Source organism: Parambassis ranga, chromosome 7 (genome assembly GCF_900634625.1).
Source record: "Parambassis ranga chromosome 7, fParRan2.1, whole genome shotgun sequence".
Classification (NCBI taxonomy): Eukaryota; Metazoa; Chordata; class Actinopteri; family Ambassidae; genus Parambassis; species Parambassis ranga.
In genome coordinates this window covers 14,485,963-14,502,013 of record NC_041028.1, presented here as the reverse complement: position 1 = coordinate 14,502,013, position 16,051 = coordinate 14,485,963, and the positions used below count along the sequence as shown (strand labels likewise).

The 16,051-nt window shown below is 39.6% G+C and overlaps 1 protein-coding gene across 1 annotated transcript; it reads right to left on the bottom strand.

Annotated features, from left to right (window-relative positions):
- Positions 1-926: 926 nt before the first annotated feature.
- itchb (itchy E3 ubiquitin protein ligase b) lies at positions 927-15,965 on the bottom strand. Its single transcript, XM_028409037.1, has 24 exons — positions 15,815-15,965; positions 12,532-12,623; positions 12,150-12,291; positions 10,622-10,746; positions 9,683-9,817; positions 9,276-9,321; positions 9,005-9,186; positions 8,505-8,751; positions 8,030-8,125; positions 7,757-7,931; positions 7,354-7,423; positions 6,809-6,893; positions 6,545-6,673; positions 5,864-5,936; positions 5,390-5,461; positions 5,002-5,090; positions 4,688-4,847; positions 4,434-4,567; positions 4,170-4,310; positions 3,931-4,051; positions 3,744-3,848; positions 3,426-3,522; positions 3,026-3,098; positions 927-2,710 (listed from the first exon to the last, which is right to left on the bottom strand). The coding sequence occupies exons 2-24, from the start codon at positions 12,599-12,601 to the stop codon at positions 2,611-2,613; spliced, it is 2,667 nt and encodes an 888-aa protein (XP_028264838.1). The 5' UTR covers positions 12,602-12,623; positions 15,815-15,965; the 3' UTR covers positions 927-2,610.
- Between the last annotated feature and the right edge of the window lie 86 nt (positions 15,966-16,051).

The window sequence follows — 16,051 nt, the reverse complement described above, 5'->3', positions numbered from 1 at the left end:
CAAATCTTTCTTACAACCAAGACAAAAATACACAGTTTTGATTTAATTTATTAATGTGACAATTTCTATATTACACATCTTGCATGTACATCAGAAATTAAACAGGGAAAAGAAAATAGAGTGTTACCATAAACCTCTTATTAAAACCTTTCTTTTACAAAAGAAAAATCTGTTATTGACACCATTTACAACTTCTTATCATGTACAGGAGTGATAGTGGTTTAGTTCTGGAAAAACAAACAAAAAAGAAGAACAGCGAATTATGATATTTACAGATTTAACAATCTTAACAACCTCGGGATTAAAGAGGCAAAACTGAAAAAAAAACAGGCAACTTTACCAATCAGCTCTTCAACATGATACATTCATTGTATTATCATCTTTGTCTCAGTAGTTGTCATCCCAGCTGAAGCCACCGGAGCAGGTCACGTGTCTGCAGCTCATACTGGTGCAGTTTCCACAAAAGAAGACTCCTCTCGGTGCAGTTGCTTCTTTACAAAACGGTCAGGAGGAGCCCATTTTTGAATATTTGTTTTTCTACACTAACCCATGGTGGATCATGCTGCTGGCGCTCAAGTTGCTAAAAGGAATACCTGATGTCTGCGGGTGGAAATAAGGCTAATGACAGGTACCTCAGCACACAGCCTAGAAGTACTAACGACTAGGACTAAGAAGAGAAAAGTGCTGTGCTTCATCAGACTAACACCACCTGATGTTCCTCAGTAACTACACCCGTCTGATTAATGAGCAAATCTTAGAAGAGTCCTCGTTACTGCTGATCAGAGGTGCACCAGACAGTTTGCTGTTATTATACATGCCCTTAACGCAATTCCAGTTTCTTTGTGTACATCTAATCTAATCAATAATTTGCCAAAAATCAGCTGTTATTTGGATCCACAAACAATAAGAGAGGTGAAATCTTTACCTCTTTAACACACCATCATCAATAAGTGTTATTTCACTGCCAGAATTTAAATCTGTCCATTAAGGTAAAAGGTTTCATTAACTGTAAAAAGGGAAGACAAACCTTTTCCAACAACACTCATAATACTTTACCAATGGCCAAAACAAAGCAAGAGCTCTGTCGGTAACGTCCAAATGCTACATGTGTAGTATTGAAGAGCTACATGCAAGTTTTTCAAAGTGTGCGTTCCAAAAGTCTTAAAGCATTTGGTTTGACTTATTTTGGTGTTTTTTTTTGTTTTTTTTAAAGATTAGACCTGTTAAACTATCTGTGATTCATCCATAATTCATCCATAAAGAGTTAATTCTTAATCATCACCCAATGATTTAAAAGGAGTAAAATGTTTTTAAAGGAGCACTTTGTAAAAGGTTAGTAAAATGGGTGCAGTACCTTTCTAAATGAGGAGTTGCTGTATTTCAGTTACATATGTACAGAAGCCACTTTCATCACAATGTGTTATGATGTGATTGAATCTGTGTTAAAGCAGAGACGCAACTATTATCTAGACTTAGACATTTCACATTGTTACACCTGCTACCAGAGAATTTCTACAGATGCTGATGTTGTATGTGTGAGATCAAAATGTAATATAAAGTGGTTAGTGGCATGTAACACCACTAAGAGCACCGCCTATGAACCAGGAAGTTCAGGAAGAGGAAGTTCTCTGCTACAGAAATTCTACGATCTGCAGCTAGTTAGTTAGCATTCTAACTTCAAGTATCTCTGCAACACGATACACAAATGCCTTCAGCGTAAACTCATTTTAACTAATGATCTTACAAACTGCTCCTTCAAAGTTTATATTGAGATTTTCATAGAACACTAGAAGCCATGACATCCCGTTTCGCATCACAGCGTGCAGACTTCAGCCCTATAAAACTAGGGTTTAAGTTCTGCTTCACATACACCACCACTATAAATAATGGGAGGTTACAACACTTCTCACACTCGATTCACAGATCAAATACTTAATAACCAGGAACACAAGACAGGTATGTCTACCCACTTCCTTCTGAAGCACCAAGACTGTTATTGAAGCATTATTAATTTGGAGCCTTGAGCTGTCATCATATGCTGTCGTGTTACTGTTCTCAAAATCCAGTTTAGTCAAAAGAAGAGATCAAAGTGTGAGTCTCATTCTAATGCAACGAATAATCTTACTTTCACACATTCACACACTCTCACACACACACACACACACACTGCTGAAGCCCGTGCCTCTTCTGCCACCGTGCTATTACACGATCACATGTGCGGAGGAGGAAAAACTACTGTAGTCCTGTTAGACAGCTGTCATAGTAGGGTGAGTTTTCAGGATCCCATGCAGAATTTGGCGCACATTCAGAGAGACAGGAGCAGCTTCTGTGTTTTGGTTTAAAACGATACAAAAATGTTCTCGTACCCATCAGGCTCTGGAGAGGCCTGCAGTAAGCTCAGTGTGCAGGGTAGAAATCCAAATCCCAACCACATGCGGGCAGCAGTCTTGCACACATTTCCATAAAAAAGTTACTGTACAGGAGCATGCATGAGTACAAACTCCCACCACACCTGACTGTTCTGTGGAGGCTCCCTGATTTCAACCCTGGAGGTTTTTTTTTATTCCTTCAGACTGCTGCACCCTACATCTCAACTGTTCCTAGGTTCTTTCACTCCTGCCCGAAGCCTTCAGTCTCCTCAATGGCGAACATCAGCTTCTCCTTCATTTGTTCATAGCTCTTGTAGGGCGGCAAGTCCAGTCTGTTAAAGCTGGGAAAGTGACAGAAAATTGGATTTCAGCTTCCTCCGGTTATGTTTTGTTTTTTTTTGTTTTTTTTTTTTAAATCAGACATCTTTTACACATAGCTAAATATGAGCATCATAGGGACATGATTTTTTTTTTGCCCAGGATCTGGCAAAAGAAATAAATCTTCATGTCCCTTCCAGGGGCTTAGGACTGACTACGGCTCTGTAGTACACAATAAATACATTTGAATGTGCACAATGGCAGTATATTTTTAACTATTACTATTAAACATAATCTTTCTAATATTTATTTTTTTAGATTCAGTATTTTCAACTTACCATGTGTGACTTCTAGGAAGCCAGTTTTCTTTCCCCACCTTCTCAATGCAGAACTTTTGAGGACCGTTGCTTCCTAAAGAGTGAAGTACATGTCCAAGTTATCATTATAATCATCGGGGTGACAGTTACATTGATCTGGGACTAATAAATCACAGGTTGGTGTCAAAGTAAACATTCATTTTACAGTTCCCCTGTCAACATGCACAAGACTAATACAGAAAGGCAAAAATGTGCGACTAAATAAACACTAGACAGAAGACTAGGTGTGCATGAAGGCAAAAACTGAACTAAAACTTTTGTGTGTTTGAATAAGGACAATGAAAATACTCATTTAGAGATACAAATCATCTACATTTGCAATTAAATGCCAGTATTGAGGGCTTATAGTGGTCATGTTTACCCATGAGGTCAGCAAAGCCTCCCACAGGCAGGCGACAGGTTCCAGTGACAAACTGCAGCAGCCTCATCCTCTTCTCATTGTCCATCTCCTTTATAAACTGCAAGGACAAATGATGCATTGTTTAAGACACTTAAAGTCGCCATAATCATTACAAAACCCATTCAATTAATTAATAATAAGATAAAAATATCATCCCAAAAGAAATTACAAAATTGTTGCAAATCTTCAGCTTCTCTTTGGGCATAATGTGTCGTACGAGGTGAGAAATTTGTGCTTTCAGCCACTTAACATATTACTGTAAAAGCCACTGACACGGACCTGCCAGAACCAGAGGATCTGTTTACTGCTGCGAGCATAGTGTCTGTAGATGGTGTTTCTTTGCCAGTCTGTAAGGTCAATCTCCTGCATACCACACAGCATCACCTGTGACAGAACACGAGTAAGGTACACAGCAGACAACAGCACATAATCAAATATTTAGAAGGAGTTTCCACTTCAACTATACCTCCAGCTCTTTAGCATCAAAGTACTGCAGGTACTGTTGAGGAAGGACCTCGTTGAAGCCTTCAAAGAAAGCCTGTGTCTGCTCCTCGACTCCTCTGGACAACCGCCACTCTGCAACCAGCCTATCGAGTGAGACAGAGGCACATCTTTCCTTTAAACGCCTCATAAAAATGTCACATTTTTCTGGGCCCATTTTTCATTTCTAAACAATCCTTGCAGAGAAAAATCAATAGAACCCACCTGATGTACTCCTCCTTGTTCTCCTCTGTGACCTGGATGTCTCCTCCTCCTGGTTTCAGCTCATGAGTGGTGATTTCTCCCAGGATCTCCTTATCGACAGAGAAGAACATCTCCAGCCCACACTCCTCAATGTTGTTATCCCTGAGAGATATAAACACAACTGTTACAACAGCCACTGTGTCCTGATCAATCTCCCCATTATCCGGCCTCACTTCTAGTTACAGTTTAATTGTGTTGTCACATTCAGTGACTGTATGTACTCACTTGATCCATATGAGAGAGTTGTAGAACTCAGGATCGATAGACTCCAGGTCTTTGAGGGCCAGTGGCTTGTTGAGGATACGCTTGTAAAATGGTAATGAGAAACCTGTGTCGATAAACTTCCCATGGAAAAGTGCCTGAGGAACAAACACACCATTTAACACCATTTCATTTATCTCACATGTTTCTGCTAATATAATAGTAGTGATATTTCCAGCCACAATATTAAAAGTGCAACGCACGGCAAAATAACTTACCATGGCGATGAAGCGTCCAATGAACTTAAAATATTTGAGGTGGTCAGGGTTGATGTAAGAGGCGGGGTTGATCTGAAGACAGTAGTTATCTTTACCGGCATACTCAAACAGGCAGTACATAGGGTTCAAAACTTCATGAGACAACAGGAAGAACCACTCTCTGTGAGAGACGACATGACAAGAGATTAGCAGAGCAACAGAAATGCATCACAACAAAAAAAGACGATGATAAACTAACACAGTAACAATCAATGCAGACTTGTGTTCTGCACCATTAAAATGTAATTATTAAAACAACTAATTTACAAACTTACCTGGCGACGCCTCCATAGTCAAGGCCTTCTTCTCCAGGGAAGATGATCCATAGTCTCCTTCGCAGATCTTGAGCATTGAAGCTCATTATCTACAATTAAGACGTAATGATGGACTGAATGTGTTATCACTCTGCTACAGTTTCTCTGAAGCCTTGTAAGCACAATTTCTGAATCAGAGCAGCTCATTAAACATTAAGAGCAATTATAGCATGTGACAAAACTTCCTGATGGTGCATATGCCAGGTCTGGAGTCAGTTCACGTTACTACTCTGCTTAAATTGACTCCTAGAGCATTTTCTGTGTTTTTCTGCAGGAATAAAAGCCAATAAAATAATTTTTTACATGTTACACTTATGTATGTATATGAGGCTGCTGTGCATCACTGTACCTGTTGGAAGGAGTCCTCAAACAGGGTTTTTCTGGACACTGTTATCTTGATGTGTTGAGGCATTGATAATTGCTGGAAAAAAGATCAGAGTTTGAAAAGTTAATATCTTCTAAGGCACACTACTGTGTCTCAGGTATAACTGTGCACTTGTACCTGAGACACAGTGGTTCAGAACAATCAAGGTCCTTTAAGACACTACCAGCAGGGTGTGTTTTTAGATGTGGTAACAGTGGGAGGCGTTCTGATTGGCTGAAATTATTCTGATACATGACGACTGACAGATCATCCAAGCTCTGTTATCTGATTACATCTGATAAGGAGACACATTCTTTGCTTTCCAATGCGTTTCTAGTGCTTCCTCAGTCTGATGAGTTTCAGTGCTTGCACAGTTGCCGATTTGTTCCAGTAAACTTATTGTCTAAAACTCAATTGTGGTCAAGGTCCTTATAAAGCTTATCTAATCGTGATTCTTACCTGGCACCAGAATCTGAAGTACTGTACTTTGGCTTTGAAATCTCGAACATATGTGATCTGTGGTCCATTTTCGCTGTCACAAAAAAAGATAATTATTTTAATAACTCAAAACTCAAATATGTTAGTCCAGGGTGTAGAAAACAGTGTCTTTCTATGTTAAGCTGCTATTCTGCCCATTGTCCGCTGATGCCATCATCTGACATGCAGGGTTTGTTAGATTTATTCCGAGTTGTGAGAAGATCAGAATCAGAAAAAGTATTGTAGCAGCATAGCCTTAGCACAGGTGGAAATAAGTTAATGGGTTAGAATGTATGGCTCCTGTCCTGTCACATTCTTATCTTGTTTACCAAACTGGTTTTTCTACCACAGGGAAAGAAACCAAAATAATTACTCTCAAGTCAAGATGTGTTCACAGATCACTATGACAGAATTGCCTGTAGGCTAGCTCACGGGTTTTCTGGCTGAGACTACACACCGCTGCTTCATTTCAGGCATGCAGAGGTGCCAAAAACACTGAACAGCCAGAAAGTCATTGACACCAAACCAGCCAGATAATAAATGTATGATTGTCAGAAATGTACTACATGAAAGGAAGCCTTCACAGATTTCGATCTAAGCAGACATTTACTTTTGTGTATGTATTAAGATTTTAAGGCAGCATAGAATTGGTGGAATACATACAGTGATGATTTTCCAGTGCGGGGGTCGATGTAGGTGGTTGTTCTCCTGTTGTGATCTACAAAGTAAGGAATACCATCTACAGTGAACCTCATCTCCCAGCCTTCTGGAAGTGGCTTCTCGTTCAACAACCTGAAAGATATCAGACCAACACTGGGTGATGGATGTGAACAAGATATACAGCAACATATCGTCGGACTAAAACACACATTTACATGTCCATCTGATAATGACAGCAGTGGAATATGCAAACTCATACAAACTCACCCCTGTGTCCGTGGGTCCTCCCACTGCGTTGAGCGCGTAGGATGATGTACAAAATATACTCTTCCATTGGAGTCCGTTCTTTTCTCTGAAAAGACACAGTAAAGCCATCAGTCCATCCTACCACAAGCCCCTTAAAAAGTGGTTATAGGTTTATAGCCAGACATCTGTCTGTTATAGTCCAAGACGCAGTAACAACTGTAATACAATACAAAGAGTTCCACTACAGATATCATTTTATATAAGCAGGGCAATTAAAAGTTTAGCAGCTAACAACAAGGTCAAACTCTAAGACATTCAGTGACAAATTACACAACATTGATTTAATGTTAAGTGCATAGCCTGTCATCATTTTATTATTTAAGGTATTGTACAAGTGATTGATACAGAAATCGATGGTATCACTAGAATGTTGATGTAATGTAAGGACTACAAGGATTTCTGCTACCAGGCTACACATGTCGTAACTCATTTAACAATTGGTTAAGTAATGTCTGAAAAGTAGTTCATTTAAATAGTATAATATATAAAAGTCTTAATGAGCTTACCCCATCCATGTGGCAGAGGCCCGAGAGGATCAAACTCCTTATTCTGAGTGGCTGAGACCTGCTCTTGTAACTACACATAAGAGAAAATAAATACAATTTGTATTTGTTACTGAACATGACACACACAAAGCAGAGATACTATGAAGGCAAAGGGAAACAGATTCAGGTATAAGATTAGATTAGACAAACACTATGGTAAGTCAACACTTAAAATGATCAGCTTGATTTATTAAACATTAGAGAGTACGGTATATAAAAAAAGTGATATTACAACAAAATCTTCTGATCGTTTAAAAGAAATGACATCACACACACAGGGAACACCCTTACAGTCACCTCACCCTAGCTTTTGAACACCCATATCACCACTTGCTACAACATAATAATGAGGAAATAGTCTCACCCCAAAAATGAACCTCTGGTTGAACTGCTGCATGGCGCCCTGCAGCTGGTTGCGCTGGTGCTGCCACTGCTCATAATTACGTACTGTCTCCATAGTGGGGCGCTGCCATGTGGTCGTTCGTGTGATGTGATCAACAAAGTAGACCCGACCCATCTGGTCAACTCGACGCTCCCAGCTGAAGATATAAGTGATGGGAAAGATCATATGAATCAATCTAAACAATACATCGAAATTTACTTAAATTGACAAAAGATCACAAAAAGGACTTTTTACCCAGGGGGCAGTGGTTCAGGACGTTCCCACGTTGTCCTCTTTTCCACATGATCCACATAGTACACCCTGCCATTCTGGTCCACCCTCTGCTCCCATCTAGATAAAACAACAATAAAAGGAAGGACATTTGGTAATACAGCACGACTACAGCTATTAAGATTATACATAGTTATAACTGTTATTACAACATGAGTCATCCTACTGAGAAAGCAGCAAATGGACACTTAAGCTCACAATGTCACAATGACGACACTGAAAAGGGTAAAAAGAGGTGTTTAGGGAATTACAGTCTGGATGAGACAGTGAAAGTGGAAAAGTAATGACTACTGTAACTCACAGATGTCATCACTCGCCATTCACACATGTGCTTTTCCACAAACAACTAACATGTCACTCTTATTAATAATATGCTGTAAGCCTTCACATTTATCACTCAGTTCTTCTGAAAAAAATCACAAAAAGGAGGAGTTCTAACCCAGGGGGCAACGGTCCAGTGTTAACTGCAGGGACTCGGGGAGTGACAGCAGTGGTGATGGTGCTGGTTGGCTGTCTGGTTGCTGCAGCTCCGGAGGTGGAAGTCGATGTAGAGTTCCTGTCTGGGCCTGTTGATGGACTTGAATCTGAAGCCGACGAAGGCCCTGAGGCTGATGTTCGCACAGGTGTATCAGAACCTGACTGACCGTCAGTGCCATCCGCTGGAGCAGAGCCGTTGCTGGAAGATGCTGAGGGCAAATTCAGACATCACTTAGCTTATCATATTTTTCCAGACACAGAAAAGGAAATGAAACCACAAAACATTGACTATCTTCTTGTCTAATTGTTTTTAAAATGATCAATGTTCTTGTGTTAAAGTAAAAACAATTTTTACAAAAAATGTTACTCATGCCAAAGTTCCAGGCCACACCCTGAGTAAATGTTTCGCATGAGTTTTAAAGTGCACATAACTAACAGATCAGAACAGACATCCTTCAGTACCTGGTGATGAGGTGGGCCTGCGGGGGGTAGGAGGAGGAGGCCTGGAAGGCCTGGGTGGCCGCAGAGGCCTCAAGCCACCTGATGACACTGAGGGGGACCCTGTGTTGTTTGCTGACCTCCGGCCACCTGGAGAAGACCTGTGCTCTACACCGTCCACAGCCGGAGAGCTGTCGCGACTTTGTCTGCGAGAAGGAAAGGTGAAAAGAGGGAGATTAATAAAACACAGAAAAAGAAATGTGACACTACTGACACTGAACAGCAGATGTTGTACCTTATGGCATGATCACCGTTAGGTTGTGATTCCCCATTTGAAGTACCTAAAAATAAAGCACATGACAAAAACAAGTTGGACATGAAGTGGTGAAAAAAGTGCTTTTACAGAATATTATGATGTGACTATGAAGTTGCCCTTGGGACTTTATGGATGTAAAGTGTCATTGTGTCTTCATTCTATCTTATCAGACTGTGTGTGAAACTTATGCGAGGACACAGTTACATTTCACCCCGAAATCTTCAGTCTAAGCATTATAAATAATAACCCATCTTTGAACTTCCAAGTTAACTTCTGAACTAGTCCAGAGCATATTTTTGAAGCCATATATGACGTAGTGACAGGTTGCAAAAATAAAAGAAGGAAAAAAAAGACAAAAAAAGTGTTCTGCCCCATCTGAGACTCACTGTGATGGTCGGCTTCGGCCGTGGCAAACATCTCGGGGTCAACGGTCATGCCATCCAAGCAGACAGAAAGGTCTCCCACCACGTCTGACTGGTCTCTGTCGGCACACAGTTGTAAGGTCTGCACCACCTCTACAACTACATTGAGATGACAGGTAGACACACTTTAAGCCAATGAATGACACAAGGCATAATCAATTCATATTATAAAGTCAAACCAGAAATATACATGTACCCTTTGTAAAAACCAGGAGTATTTTGTTTTCCTCAGAGTAAAGAGACATACTTTAACATATCTAATAAATAATAGGACAGCACAAACAGCTCTGCAGGTCTTGTTCAGGGTTAGTGTTGTTCTGACTGAGGTAATTTAGGGCTCATTTGTAACAAGCACAACATCTCAAATCTACAAGTAATTCAAATTACAAAGTTACTGGGATCAGAGTGGAACATTAGTGTGTGTGTGCTACATCAATCAAATCTTAAATGTGAATTGCCCCTATCATTAGGGCTGCTAGACAGGGTCCATAAAAAACCTGGCAGCAGTCATTATAAAAAAACAAAGATAAAAAGCCCAGGAATATACTGGGTAATCCATAAAAATGGTTTGTCCAAAAACAACTGACTCCTGTGTTAATTTTGAGTGGATTCATTTTTCACTAAGGAAAATACTAATTAGCCACATCTTTAAGAACTTTGAAATAATTTCTGCAAATTAGACATGCATGACAGTTTACTATTAGGATAAATGAAAGAAGCTTCATAGTATACTGGATAAAACAGACACAAAGTGTATATACACACACACATCGGTATACCATGAGAAATGTTTTTGATCCTATTTATCCCATAGACATTTTGGACAACAGAAACTGTAGCTCATTTAAACAAATTCACTCTAGAACATTTATCAACAGCTGCATGCATGCTTCACACACTCACTTTTCATGTCGTTGGACTTGAGTGTGTCACTGACATCCAGCGTGGCCATGCCTAGCAACACGTCTGACTTTAGAGTCTGGTGGCTCCACACACGGAACACAAGTTTGCTGAATGGAGTCACAATCCTGTTGAAACAAGCAATGTCATACTGTATACCTGCATTTGTTCTTTTGCATGAAAGGAATAATGCTTGGCTTCTGTCCACTGAGTGCGTAACATCTTAACAGCCCTCCAACATTTTAATATTCAACCTTAAAAATTGTAACATCTTGTAGCACACATTTGGATCCCATTCAATTATTATTAATTATACTAATTACAAGCAGTTTGCCCACCGTGGAAAAAAAAATGAAAGCTGCTGTGTATGTGTGAGCAGCAGAAGCCTTTGTGTTGTTGTGAAAGCAAACTCCAGACAATAAAGTTCAGAAGCTATTCAGGGACAGGAGTGTCTATATCCATCACTATGACAGTTGTTTAGCTAGCACCATCAGTGCCCCCCAGGAAAAGACACTGTGGATACATGTGCTCAGGTCTGATTACATCCCATAGTAAACACTTGTTATATAATAACTCTGCTCCCATGCGTCAGAAAGAAACTGGAGGAGAACTCTATATTAAGAAGGTCACCGTGCCCATTACAAGATTCTGCACAGGCTAAAATCAAGAGGATATCTTATGTATAACTATGTTTGACTGCAGAAGGTGTATGTTTAGAAACAGGACATGTTTGCTCCCCGCTGTGTGCAATCTATCTGTATAAGCAAATTCTAACCACATGGAGCTCTCTGCACACACCTGAGAAAAGGAGAAAGAAATTCTTCCCGAAGACAAACTAAGTGACTCATTCAGGAAAAAAGGCTTATGCAAGAAAACATCTGGACAAAGATTATCTGGCACATCAGCAGTTTTACACAACGTTAAGTCTATTTTTGTATTCTTAGATGAGAAGCTTCTCAAAGTCTGTATAGTTTTGTGAAATAAAAAAAATGATTCACAATGCCAAATACTACAGTCAGCAGTTACTGTTCCTCATTTTTCCTTTTCCTGGTTTGTACAATGACGTGCTGGTCACACTTCACTGAACAGCAAAGGCACTGATCACTATGCTTTTTTCATGCTTTCCTTGTAAGCCACAAATGCAAATCATTTTTTGTAGTGCATTAATATGGGATTGTAACCGGGCAATATCAGGCCTATTATTGTATATATTTATAAAAACTCTGAGGGATTTAATTCCAGTGTGTATGCATCACATACTGGTTTGTGTTGAAGCCACCTGTACTTAATAAGAGTTGTGTTGAGCTCCCAGAAATACCAGAATGACAACATTAGGGTGTGTAATCATTTAAGTAGGGTGTCAATCTATGCTGAGTAAATTAACTCTTGGATGTTTCTGTGAACATTCAAACATTACATCTGACTCAAAGTCCTTATATTCACAACTTAAAATGGGTCTATTTTCTGGTCTGGCTGAAGAAAAAGCTCTTTTATAAATAGCGACAGTGACAATACAGTTCTTTTGACTCACACAGTGAGCGGCTGCTTCCATTTGGGGCTGTGAGTGTTGGTGCATTTCTCTGTTTTTTTGGACTGGCCGTCGACCGTCACTTCCACATAAGGACTGGGACCAAACCAGTTCTTCTTGTTTTCTTTCAGTTTTGCTGATAGCACTGAAACAGGAAGACGATGTTATATAAAAGGCAATCGGGTGTAGGAGCTTGTGATGTAAACAATCATTCAAAACAAGGAAATATTGTTGGAGGGAATGTGAAAATGAAACAGGATTCAAAAGATGTTGATTTAAGTTATTGGTATATTGATTAATCTAGTAAAGCCTGACCCAACATGTCCTTAAATGTGTTATAACATCACACGTTACATTAACCTTTCAATAACAATTTAAGACTTACCAATGATTTGCAGCTGTGCCTTCATTGGGTAACCATTGGAAGTGCCCGACGTGGTGACTCCACTGGCCATGACATAGGGCTGGAATGGAGGCCTGCAGCGCAAACAACACATCATTACTGTGGTGACAAATCGTTTTTTCCGCTGCAGCATACAGATGAGATCATTCAGATCAAGTCTACTTAGATTGCAATAAGAAAATCATAAAAGCTACACTTCAATTAGTGCATTAAAAACTCTAAAAACTGATTTACCACCCACCACACCAAACAGATAATTTGCTTTATGCTCATTGTGGTGTAACTTTAGTTAATTCCTATAATCATCAGTTTACCGTTGAATACTTGAAATATAGGTGGAGTGTTGAGATTTCTTCTAAAATTGAGTAATTATCTTACAATGTAAAGTTGCCCTGAGATAGAATGTGTTGAAAAGTGTGGTTTACCATTGCCTGTAAGTAAGTCACTATGAAAAGCTTGCAAGAGACATAAAGCATGATGTTCTTTATGCCTCTCTCTTGATCAATACGTCTCCTCTTGCCGGAAATAATTCTAAATAATTCTGCAGAGCAAACTATTGCTAGTGCACTGCCCACATGTTCAATTGTTTTGCCTGTATTCTTGTCATTTACCTGTCCTTTAATTTCATTATTTTTTTTGTCCTGGCTATATATACACAGAACAAGACAAACAACAGAGACACATTAATCATCCAAGTCAATGTGAGCTCGCTGTGCTTCAATAACACAACATGTAGCTCTCAGTTATGGGAAATATTGCAGATACAACTAATTTTTTTCCATTGGATGTTAGATGCACTTAGTGTAAAGCTCTCTGGGCACAAGCGTCTGTCTAAATAATGTAATTTGTCTGGAACATGGACAGTCTGTCTTGTCTTTCCCTCCTAAAATCCATTCTAAAATATAAACAGCATTATCACCTATGAGCATCTATTTCAAAAGAAGACAAACAGACCATAGAATAAAAACATATACAGAGGAAGTTGAAGAGTGGCAACTGTCAGGCTGTCATCACGCAGACAATGTGCCATAAAAGTAGAAAATAAAAGAGTACCAAAGAGATCCAAAGGCTAGGCCAGACCTGCAGGCTGTGAAACCCTAGTGTGTAATGTCCCCATGACATTATTATAGCATCTTCAGTTTTAAACTGGCTTCTGCAACTCAGTCCTGACAGCAAAGAGCTATAGCACATACAATAAATAAAATTAATTTGAAATTAATGGAAATTAAAATTAATGGAAAAAAATCACATATAGGGCTAGAGTTGACTTCACTTCCTTCATTGTCACTGTAATGCAAGTCTGATTCAAACACTGACAACACCTTTAGTTGTTTTTAGGGTAATGTATCTCTCTCAACAAAGAAACTCTTCACATAATGTTTACTTAATTTTAAGTAAACATTATGTGCAGCTTGCTTGCCTATGTTTTTAAAGCTGCAGCGCTAACTAATGTGTCAGCAAAAGGGGAAGAAACAGAGACTGGCACAAGAATCAGATCCTGTGATCTTTCCTTGAATCTGGTTTGTTGCCTCAACACATCACTGAATAACGCATGCTCCTCAGTCTATCTCTTCCAGTATTCACATGGCAGAGCAGGAGAAAGTGAGGAGCGCCCGGGTAAACTTTCACTAGGGCTACTGCTTTGGTCTTGGTCAATAATTCATTGCAACTGCTGACTTTGCAGCCTCACAAGCAGACCGACTGTACAGTAGATGAGGGCTTTGGCTGAATATTAAACTTTACAAAGACCTGCTTTGAATGCGATTCTTTTTTATCAGCTAAATAATATAACACAAATATTAATTTTGAGGTAGTTTATTGTGAATGTGAGCTCAAAATTCAAATTAAGGGAAGACAAAATCAGCTAAACTTTTATTGCTAATAGTCTTCTCAACACTGTAGCCTGGCTGCTTCATATACAAAGTGTAAACCATGAGTAAGCAGGCAAAACAATGCTGCATATCACCAAAACATACTTTTCTGATGACTAACTTAATCTCAGTGTAAGATAAAAGGACAAACTGGTTCTTCGAAGAAAATAAGGCTCAAGGTTCCCTGCATATCAAAAAGTCATTTTAGTGTCAATTTATTGTTGCTCTTACACATTGAGAGATATTTAAGTAGTAGGCCCACGCTTTGGGAAAACAATGAATAAGGAGCCACATTAGCTTTAAGGTAATGTAACTTGTAATAATAAATAACATAACAAGCCCGGTTCAATGTCAGACACCCAGAATCATCAACAGCTACTGAATGGTCTGACAAGTTAACAATCACAACTCCACATATTAGCTATGCAATACTATGTACAAATTGTACAAACCGAGGACTCAAATAACAAATAATTGTAATAACTGAGTTATTACAAAAGCTGAAAAAAATCCCTATAACTGAAAAATCACCAAAGAAACAAACAGGAAACGGTTGCAAAACTAAGATACCACAGGATGGCAGTGGTTGTAGAGAGCGAGCGGTTGTGGCAAATGAGAGCACAAACTAAGAAAAATAACCATGACAAGTTCTTGATGAGTAATAACTAAACAAAAATCTAAGTATCTTTTCCTACATAACTAACAATTGTCTAAGGAGACTAAACTATGCAGCTAGGAGAGGGGGTGGGGGTAGAGCAGAAAACTATAATCGTTATATTGACGTTTGACAGGTGCTGCAGGTTGTGTTTATAACATCAACATATTTCTCTTAACGCACTTCAAACTTTATTATTTATTTGTAAGTTATTCGACTAAGCAGCTCCACGTACACTCCCCACCATACCTTGTTTAGAATGGCTTCACTCTTAAACTCTCTCAAAGTACATTGTGTTATATTGCCAAACTGCCACACGTTTTGTTTTTTAGTGAAAACACAAAGTCAATGGAAAAAACAACTCGTTTGTCCCCCCACATTTTCTTTCTTGCAAGCTAAAACAACAAACGTTGCCAAGATTACATAATTTAATCCAGTTGGTAATGATAACGACCTAAGCTAACTCAGTTAGCCGCACAACGAGGAACAGTATGTGCTGTTTAAACACGACGCTACACAGTGTGTAGCTACATTTGCTCTTGCGGCGGGACTACTGGAGTTCCCGAGTACGTGTTGAATGTCAGCTGGCCACCAGGTCTGACAGCCTGCCGCCTGCCATCCCAGCTCCGGCTAACTGCTAACCTGCTAGCTTGTGTCATCATCATGGCTGGCTGAAAATCCCAAAGTCCAATGGATATGAGAAATAAAAATCACCTAAGCCAGAAGTTCTGATACTTACCGGGATCCGTGGGAAAGTCGAAAGTCCAAATTGTCAGGGCAGCACTGTCCTCCCAGCCCTCGCTCCGCAGGATGTTTGGGTTTCAGTCGGGTTTCACTTCAAGGAAGAAGAAACTTCCACCATCTTCGTGAGCTCACGTCACGTGACCGAAACAAGGTGGGGCGCATGCATGGGCGCATGCTACTCCCCCTTTGCTCTGTGATTGGATCAGAGTTGGATCCAGATGGACCAATGAGC

Bases quoted from the DNA above. Each gene is read 5' to 3' on its own strand.
- itchb (XM_028409037.1), bottom strand. From the start codon at position 12,601: ATGGCCAGTGGAGTCACCACGTCGGGCACTTCCAATGGTTACCCAATG. The intron at 4,848-5,001 runs GTAAGTTTGTAA...CGTCTCTCACAG, and splicing joins GACTATGGAGGCGTCGCCAG to AGAGTGGTTCTTCCTGTTGT. The intron at 3,099-3,425 runs GTAAACATGACC...TTCACTCTTTAG, and splicing joins AGGCTTTGCTGACCTCATGG to GAAGCAACGGTCCTCAAAAG.